General features: G+C 55.3%; 1 protein-coding gene across 1 annotated transcript; it reads right to left on the bottom strand.

The window, feature by feature from the left end:
• Nucleotides 1-1,412: 1,412 nt before the first annotated feature.
• On the bottom strand, nt 1,413-8,265 carry LOC139604237 (serine/threonine-protein kinase PAK 3-like). Its single transcript, XM_071455343.1, has 13 exons — nt 8,187-8,265; nt 7,207-7,244; nt 6,641-6,767; nt 6,571-6,582; nt 5,542-5,676; nt 4,797-4,860; nt 4,117-4,165; nt 3,694-3,806; nt 3,317-3,434; nt 2,464-2,563; nt 1,986-2,182; nt 1,752-1,889; nt 1,413-1,514 (listed from the first exon to the last, which is right to left on the bottom strand). The coding sequence occupies exons 1-13, from the start codon at nt 8,263-8,265 to the stop codon at nt 1,413-1,415; spliced, it is 1,272 nt and encodes a 423-aa protein (XP_071311444.1).
• Nucleotides 8,266-9,115: the final 850 nt, after the last annotated feature.

Raw genomic sequence — 9,115 nt, 5'->3', positions numbered from 1 at the left:
GCTTAGAGTATGAAGTAAAGCACAGGAAGGCATTAGAGTAAGAAAAATTGTGTTTAGAAGGCTGAGGCAGCCTTAGGGCTAGGAGGAATGGGGAGGCGTGGAAATCAGGCCTGTGGGCACCAGTCAGGGAGCATCCAGTCCCTGAGCGGTCCCTCACAGTGGGTATCCCTGCAGATGGAGTGCAAATGGAGCCACAGCTCGGTGGGAAAAGTGCCGGGCTGGTGAGCCGTGCTTAGCAGGGGCTCCTGCATCAAATTGCTCCTTGACAGGTGCGGTATGCTGTGTGTGTGTGTGCCCAAGAGCTGGCAAGAGCAGGCTGGCCCAGATGTGGGAAAAGGCCAAGGAGGCAGCAGAGTGGCAATGGGGCTGTGCAGGAGGCCCTGGTGGTTGCACACAGCCGTGGGGGATCAGGCTGGCCCAGATGGTCCCTGGGGCTCTGGGCTGAAAAGGGGGGAAAAGAGAAGCAGGGAGGAAGGGCCAGCTGCCGCTATGAGAATGCCATTCCATCCCATAGGTGACATAGTGAGAGGAGGCTGGGAACAAAATGGTCATTCCCGCTGATCACCCTGACATCTTCACGACAAGAGGCCCAGAAAGGAGTGCACATCTGCCTCCTGGTGTTGTCCCGAATGGGAGCTCATTACCTGGCGTTCATTACCCGCAAGTCTGGCAGCTTCCCGCGGGCATTCCACGCTTCAGGCAAGCAAAGCTGCTTACCTCACTATGTTCTTTGGGCCTCTGAAGGGGACCGTCCACTTAGCTACAGCCTGGCAAGGAAGGGAGTCTTACAACACTCTGGATATTTTAGACTTTTATTTTCACTCGGGCTGAAACAAAGTATCCCCTCGCTACTTCTCCATCTTCATCCTTCTGTCCTGCAGGTGGTCTGTTCAGGCTGACAGCTTGGAGCGCCTGCAGGCTCCAGTTCGGCTGCAGCCCAGCTTTTCCTCTCACAGCTTAATTCTTCTTATGACAATTCTTTCATTTCTACTTCAAAGATACCTCAGAGCTTCCTTAAATTAACAACACTCTATTCTAAGCTAAACAATCCTCTATTATCTAAGCTATCTACGTTCCATAGCCCTTAAATGTTGATCCCTATATCTCCTAATTCTTTTAAACTTTCATCTCTTTGAGAAAGAAAAAACAACAGAGCTTTAAATTGAACCTAGCACACACCTAACCAAACCTAATCTAACCAAACCTAATCTAACCAAACCTAACCTAACCTTACCTTACCTTACCTTACCTAACCTAACCAAACACCTAAACTGAGCAAATACGAAAAAAAAAAATCATATTTCCTATCTATGGCACAGCTCCTCTTAATACCCGGAGGATGGCTGGAGCTCTGCCCAAAGATGACACATCCCCTTTTCCCTCCTCTCGGCTGGCGGGGCATAAGGGCCTCCTCAGGCGCAGGTGTCTCCTCTCCAGTCTTCCTGCACTTGCTTGGCTGAGGTGATCAGAGCAGCCAGGCTGGAGGCAGGATCGCCGGAGGTAACAAAGGGATGCTGCCCAGAGGAAAAAGAACAAAGAAAGGAACTCTTACTTTCCAGGATCCCATCCTCACGGGCTCAAGCAGGATTCCCTGGCTACCAGGAAGACACACAAAGAGCACCGAGGGCAGCATGTCCCCCTGCGCCTTCCTGTGCTGGCAGCTGCCTGCGCCACGTGGCCCACACTCCTCCTCATGCCTTCATGCAGGTGTCCTCAGCTGACAGGGCTTTTTGCCCCTTTGCTTTTCTTACCTGCAGGAGTTCCTGGGCAGACCAGCGCCTGTCCTCGTCTGCCTGCAGGCAGCAGCGGAGGAAGTCGCGCAGGAGAGCCGAGTGGTGCCTGGGGTTCTGCAGTTTTGGGGGCCCGTTCCTTTCTATCAGTTCAAAAACCTACAGCACATGGATGCAAGAGGACACTGCACCTGCTCCTTTGCTAGCCACATCAGCTCTCTCCACACAGAGCCCTCTTGCTAAGCTGCACCTTACCCTGAGACGGGCTTCCCGCTCGTAAGGAGCTTCCCCTTCCACCATTTCCAGCCCCATGATGCCCAGGGACCAGATGTCCACTTTGGGGCCGTAGGCTTCTCCTCTCACCACCTCCGGTGCCATCCAGCTGGGAGTGCCGACGCTGGAGCTGCGCTTGCTGCGCTCAGGGCTGAGCTGAGCACAGAGGCCAAAGTCACCTGAGGCCAAAAACAAAGCCTGTCAAAGCCAGCTCCCACTGGCAAAGCGGCCAAAACCATTGCCCACTCCAAGCCTGACCAGGCCATGCTGAATCGAGCTGAAAAAGCAGCTGAGCTCTCCTTCCACGTGCCTGGAGCCAGGCAAAGAAGGCATCGGCCACTTCCACAACACCCTCACCATTCACGCACTGGCCAAGCGGCGCTTCTGCCCAAGTGGCAGTCACCCAAATGCAAGCGCACGGCAGGTGCTGCAAATGCTGCAGCCCAGCAGGGATACCCACCCAACTTGACAGATCCATCCATGCCCACAAGGACGTTGTTGCTTTTGATGTCTCTGTGGATGACTTGGCGGGAATGAAGGAAATGCAGTCCTTGCAGGCACTGAGAGAGAAAAAGGAGGGAGGGAAAGTTAACGTACAGGATGGGATTTCATCCCACCAGAAAGGAAAGAGCTCAACGGGATTGACGGCTTTCTCAGGGAATTGTGAGCGAGGGCACAGCATCATGGTGCTGTCACGAAGAAGAGCTTGCTGCTTCAACACTCTTGGAAGTTTTTTTCTCGATTCCAAGCGAAGGCATCCGGGCTCCCAAAAGTTCCGCCGGCCTTGGGTAGGAAGCGCGTCACCTTTGGCTGGGAGGCGGCACGGCAAAGATTTTTGGGGAAGCCTAGTGGCAGCAGAGGAGGAAGCAGCACCTTAGAGCTGTTCCAGAATCCGTCGCCATGCGGGCTGCAATGCTATCCTTTGCAGCTGAGGACGGCTCTTTGGCCTTAGCTGGAAATTCTGCCGCCTGCATGCTGCCTTCCCATGGCAAGGAATGTAGGACAGACAGACAGGCTCCAGGCTAACATTCCCAGGCAAAGCTAAGAAGAGGAAGCAAGTGAACCCAAGCGAGTGAGGCAGCACCAGCGCCAGAGGACACACAGGATGGAAGAGTGCAAGAACAGAGCCTGAGGAGTGCGGGGACAGCGGCAGGCAGTTCACTTCCCATGCTCGCTCTTCTCCTGTGTGTGGTGACAGCAGCAGCAGCAGCAGCAAAAGAAAGGTGAGAGCAAGAAATCCCGGCTGTCCTTAACCTCCAGCTGGCAAGTAGCATCCTGGGCAGGCTTGGGGAAGCACAAGCGGGATCCCTCACCTCCCGACAGACAGCGCCTATCTGTCCTTCCTCTGGGTACACTGCACTGAGCACATCAAACAAGGTGCCGCCGTCCATGAACTCCATGGCCAGCCAGAGCTCCGCATCCACCAGGTAGCTGAAAGAAGAAAACCACGGCATGGAGAGACAGCAATGGGCACAGCCTCAGTCAGCTGAGGGCCCGAGCCAGGTTTTTGCAACTGCTCTCCAAGCTACGTGTGCCACACGAGATTCATGATCACCAGCTCCACCTCCTGCCACGCTCTGGAGACCAGCAGAGAAATCACCAGCAGCTCCCTTCTCTGCCAGTGATCAAAGGGCATCGTCTCTTCGGGCTTGCACTAGCTAAAGCTGCATTGACAGGAGAATACGCCAACCTGTCTAAGTAGGTAACGATATTGGGAATCCTGTTGTCCCTCATGGCCAGGATTTCATTGGCAGCCAGCTCCTCGGACATCTCCTCCTCAAGTGACATGATCTTGATTGCCACCTGAAATGACATTGGCCACCGTTTACCTTGAGAAGACGCCCCCTGCTCGAGATGACAAGCAGCACGGAGCGAGTGCTGCTGCAATGAGGCAGCGGGCTGGGCCAAAGGGCCTTGTCACTAGACAGCAGAGCTTAGCACAAGCACCAAAGGCCATCCCAAATGCATTCTGCCCTCTGAGCCTAGAGTGTACTTCAGAGGAACAGCCTCTGCTGCAGACATGGAGCTGCCACCCAAACCTCCAGGCAGGGCTCACAGCAGCGGGGAAAGCGCTCCAGAGCTGCAAAATGGCATGGAGCTGTTGGCACTTTACCTGTTGTCCGCTGCTGGTGTCAAGGGCTTTATAAACAGCTCCAAAGCCCCTGGAAAGACAAAAGCAGCAGAAAGAGCCCTTTATCCCTTGGCACTGAAATCAAGCCTAGGCAGCAGATCTCCCCAGGCTGCCTGCACGCCTTCCTTAGAAAAGGCCTGGCTGCGGCGTCTCTTCGGCCAACAGCACGTCGGCCCGTGAGCCCTCTGCCCTGCGGGGCAGCCTGTCCAAGGGAACACTAAGGTGCAGCATGAAGACCAAGGGCCGCTGGAAATCTCCAAGGCGCACGCCCAGCCAGGTCATTTCCAAACCTAAGGGGAACAGTCCTCCTTGTGCGGGTGTGCATGCATGTGTGTGTCAAAAGAGTGAGAACAATGAGAGTCAGAAGACTGTCCTTGAGAATCTGACATTTCTTGAATGGCAAGGTGCTCTTTCAGGCCAGAAAGCTGCAGGGGCAGAGGGCTTCCCAGCTCCTGCTCCTCCTTGCTGCAAGCAAGACAATGCCAGCATCAAGTTTTCTTTGATGAGGCCTTCGGATTGCTCTGCCCCAGCAGTCCAGGCAGGCGACAGGAGGTAAAGCCAGAGCCTGACCATGATTGGAGCTTGCCTGACTTCACGCTTGATATTGCACCAGCCAAAGACCTGGCCCACGCTTTTGTAAAAGGAGCTGAGGCCACGCTTACCCTCGTCCCAGTTCTTCAAATGCCGTGTATTTGCTCATTGGCTGGCCCGGACTCACAATGCTCCCTGAAAGACAAAAGCAGCGCAGGGCGCTCACTCGCACACAGAGACGCCGCTCCCCACACCCTCCCAAAGGCAGCCCCGCTGCCGGCAGCTCTGGGCCCTTTGCGGTCCCCTGGCTTCCAGCTGCTGAGACCAGCAAGTGGGAGGGCCATCTTCTCCACCTTTCATCAGGTGGCCTTTCCAAGAAGGCCTTGATTTCTTTCAAGCGCAGCATCCCATGCCATAAGCCAAAATGATGAGACCTTAAGAAGAGGGCCCTAAGAGGTCACCAAGGGCCTTTGCAGCCTCTGCAGTCACAGCCACCATCACTGGCAGGTCCACTGCCAGGGCCGCAAAGTGTCTGAGCCAGAGGAGGTGTAAGAACGGGAGCCCGAAAACAGCTGGGGCCAGAGAGCTCCCTGGGGCCTAGTCACTTGCTAGGTGCCAGCCTTCTGCTCAAGCAGAAACAATCTCTGCTTTTGTCTTTGGCACACAAGGCAGCCCAGGCAGAGCCAAGCCAGGCCCAGCCGCCCTCACAGGCAGCAGGAAGTCCCTGAGCGCTGCCGCGCTGCCTCAAAGCACAACAACAGCTTCTGCCGAGAGGCCTAAGCGCCTCTGAGAGCGAGGGGCAACTTCTGGCACAGCCTACACCCAGACACGCACACAACACACTGCTCTGGCAGACAAGAAATGCAGCCGACTTACTCAGTGTCTTCCGGCCCTGCTCCTGCCTCATCTCGGGCTGCTGGGCTGCGCTGCTGCAGGAAGTGCCAGCAGCGGGGGGCGAGCTGGCTGCTGCAGGCCACGCTGGTCCAGCGGCACCAGGTTGAATTGCAGAGCCTGTGTTGAGCTGGGACCAGAAAGGATTGCCCGTCAGAAGGGTGCCTGGCACACATGCCCCGCCGAGTGCACGGCCAAAGCAAGGCCTTGGGAAGGTGCTGTCAGCCACCGCCAGGCCTCTCCAGCTGGGGCCTTTCCCATGTCCCCTTCTCAAAGGCAACTTTGGCAAAAGCCCAAAGGCTACTTGGATCCAGCCCCTCAGGGCCACCTCCATGCTCCATGTTTTCAGCTTTTCTGCAAGACACTGGCAACAAGGGATCCATGGGGCTGCCAAGATCCAGAAAGGCATCAGAGCAGTTCCCCAGAGCCTTGTTGCTTTCCTCCTCCTGTCTTTCCCTGGGCAATGAAATCAGCCCGCAACTGGCATGCAGTGGTCTGCTCAGAAGCCCGCAGCATGGCCCTTCTCTGATCCTTTTCACGCATTGCCCCTGTCCATGGCAGCCTTTAGGGAGCGGCCCTTCGGAGACGCCTTCCTGCCCTGCCCAGACCCACGCGCCCTTCACAATGTAGGGCTGCCAAGGATTCTCCTCTGCAAAGGCTGCTCTGAGCGGCTGGAAGTGAAGCACAGCCTGAAGCTAATTAGTCCACGGAGAGGGCAGGTCCCTTCCAGGGGCCAGTGTCTGCCAGGTCCCCTGCAAGGCCGGCAACTGCGTCTTTGGGCCGCTCCGTCCGCTGACCACAGGCAGCCTGCACTGACAATGGGCACACCAGGCTGACTGCTACACTGAGTATCATTGAATGCTGCCTCCTGTCTGATGCCAAGAGACATTCTCGGGCCCTCTCAGCATTCCAGCTCATATGCCAAACTTCAGACCCCATTGGCCAGGGCTCCCTGGCTTGCCTGAAGCAGCACTAGGTCCCGGCAGGCACACAGCCGCCAGCATCTTCAGCCACGAGCAACAAGGGCTGCTCCAAAACTGGAAGCCTGGCCCTGCACCAAAGGCAGTGCCAAGCTCACTGCCACTTACCGGCTCTGCAAGCTCAGGCTGTGCAGGGAGAGCAGCTGGAGGCTTGATGCTCCTTTGCTCCTCTTCAGCCTCTTCCTCAATGCCAGAGGCAGCCAGAGGAGCTGCTGACCCTGCTGTTAAGGCCTGCAGACAGACAGAAGTGAGAGAGATGGGCAAAAGGCAATCCCTCAGGAGCTGCTTTCGGTTGAGCTGGGAAAGGACCCAGAAGAAGGGGAAATGGTAGACTTTGATACAAGTGGGACTCTGAGTCATGAAAAGCCCAGGAAGTTGGCTGAAGGAGGTGCTACTCCCATCTTGCTGTGCATTTGAGCTTCCCTGCTGCCTAGAAGCAGCAAGATGCCTTGCAGCTGTCCCATTTGCCTTTCATCTCTTGAAAGGCTCTTCCCTGCAAAATCAGCAAACAGCCAGTGCTCCCTTTGCTACTGCTGATGCCACGGGGCACTTGGCCTTTCTTTCAGCCTCCCACACTGGCACTCCACACTGGACTGCAAGAGGCCAAGCTGGCAGAATTGCCGCCCCATTGTCACACGCCAGCAACGTCCCAGCTTCCTTTGCCACTCACCAAAGGCCAGGCTTGCCTCCATCCGCGTGTCAGGTGACCTGCAGCGAGCAAGGGAAAAGGAACCAGAGGCCCTTAGAAAAGTGCCTGTGCTGGCCACTCCCACAGCACAAGGCAGTCCCAACACAGAGCATTTCCCTTTCCCAACAGGCCTCCAGGAGCAACAGCTCTTTCCCACAGCAGGCAAGAGAACAACAAGGACGCTAGAGTAGGCTCTGTCTACATTTGGGCCTCTTTTGCCAAGAGAGAAATAGAAACATGCTGCTGGAAATGCCCCTTGCTCTTCAACACTCTGAGCTTCCCTCGTGCCCAACAGCTCAAGCAGCATTTTCCTCTTCTCTTTCCTGCATTTTAGATGTAGATTCTTTTAAATGGCATGCCCTAATTCCCATGCCTTGGCTGAAGATGGTAGCCCAGCAGAGCTTCCCCAAAGGGCCCCTTCCCTGTGGCAGCTCCCTGCTGAAGCAGCCCAGGAACAGCTGCTGGGCTCAGCAGCAAACCCTCCCTGCACTGGACTTTGTGCTGCAGAGCCAAGGCAATCGCAGTCTTGGCACACCATCAAAGGGTCAAGTCACGCAGCCAAGGCCTCTAAGGGGCAATGTTGTAGCGAAAGGCGCTTTCCTTCGCTCCTGGAGAGAGCCACTGAGTTGCTAGCAGTACTTCTGAGCATCTCCCCTCCGAGTCTGCAATCAGCAGCTTGTCTTGCTTGAAGCAGCAAGCGCAGGAAATGACAGACTCCAGTGCCGCGCACTCTCTCGGGGAGGGAAGGCAACCGCTGCAGGTTGCAGGGCAAATACTCTGCACCCGCCCCCCAGTACACAGATGCCCCCTTTTTAGCTGATGCTGCTGGCAGGACATTGACCAAAGCGGTGGCATCTTCATGGCCATTTTGTTCCCAAATAAACTCGGTCACTGCTGCGGCATAAAGAGCAGAGTCAAGCAAAAGCCGGGTGATGCCAGCCCCAGGAGAAACCTTTACTTACGAGTCAGCTGGGTCAGGTAGTAGCCAGAATAGACAACAGAAAAGACCGTGCAAACCGCGGCACAGACCTGCCCGATCATTTTGGCAGCGCTGTGCGGGTTTGCACACTGGATGCCAGCCAAGGCAAAGCCCAGACTCCTCTCGGGGTGCAGGCCGTCTGCTGAGAACTCCTTGAGCACAAGGATCCTCCTGCAGGGAGCCAGCAGAAGAGCCGCTCTGGACAAGCAGGCCTTGCGTGCACCGGGGCAACGCTGTGCTGACAGCACCGTGACGTGGCACCGCTCCCTTGACCTCACAATAGCAGCTGTTCTATGGCTTCCTTGTGCCCAGCAAGGCAACCTTCTGTACAGCTGATGCGAAAGAAAAGCCTGGGAAGTTCTCCTCACTCATCAAGCAGCAGAAAATGTCCTCCCAGTCCATAAGGCAGTGCTCAAGGCATCCCAGGGGAACTCAGAAAATGGGCCAACCCAAGCGGCATCCAAGGAATCCAAGCAAACGCGCCTTTTGGTCCCAAAAGCTTTGACTGAAAGCAAAAGTCTGCTTCTTCTAGGTGGCATGCTAGCTGGTTCTGAAAAGTCTCACTTCTTCAATGCCATTTAGGGGGGAAAAGAAGCAAAGATAATAAATTTCCAGGAGTATTTTAGGCTGCAGTCACTTCTCAAGCACGTGGGTGCGTGCTGACCTATGGAGGGCCTTGACAGCTGGCCTGCAAGCAAAGCTGAGTTCATAGAAGACATCCCAATTGATGGGTTTTCAGTGTATCCATAGCAAGGAAGAAGACAAGGCCGTCAGCATGGAAACCAGTTAGAAAAGAGAGATGAAATTTTCGTAAGCTAGACTAGTGCCTAAGTAGATGTGTATACTTGCCTTATAAATTTCTGTAAAACTTTTGCCAATTCTATTGACGTTAATTGCTTTGCACCAATGGAT

This window comes from Agelaius tricolor, unplaced genomic scaffold (genome assembly GCF_023055355.1).
Source record: "Agelaius tricolor isolate 1412-34295 unplaced genomic scaffold, bAgeTri1.0.p SCAF_48, whole genome shotgun sequence".
NCBI classification, from domain to species: Eukaryota; Metazoa; Chordata; class Aves; order Passeriformes; family Icteridae; genus Agelaius; species Agelaius tricolor.
Note: the sequence above shows the minus strand (reverse complement) of the source record. Positions and strands in the feature narration are given on the sequence as shown.

Coding starts and splice junctions, on each gene's coding strand:
- LOC139604237 (XM_071455343.1), bottom strand. CDS start 8,265: ATGATCGGGCAGGTCTGTGCCGCGGTTTGCACGGTCTTTTCTGTTGTC. Junction 7,245..8,186: donor CTACCTGACCCAGCTGACTC/GTAAGTAAAGGT, acceptor TGCTCGCTGCAG/GTCACCTGACACGCGGATGG. Junction 1,890..1,985: donor AGCGGGAAGCCCGTCTCAGG/GTAAGGTGCAGC, acceptor CATGTGCTGTAG/GTTTTTGAACTGATAGAAAG.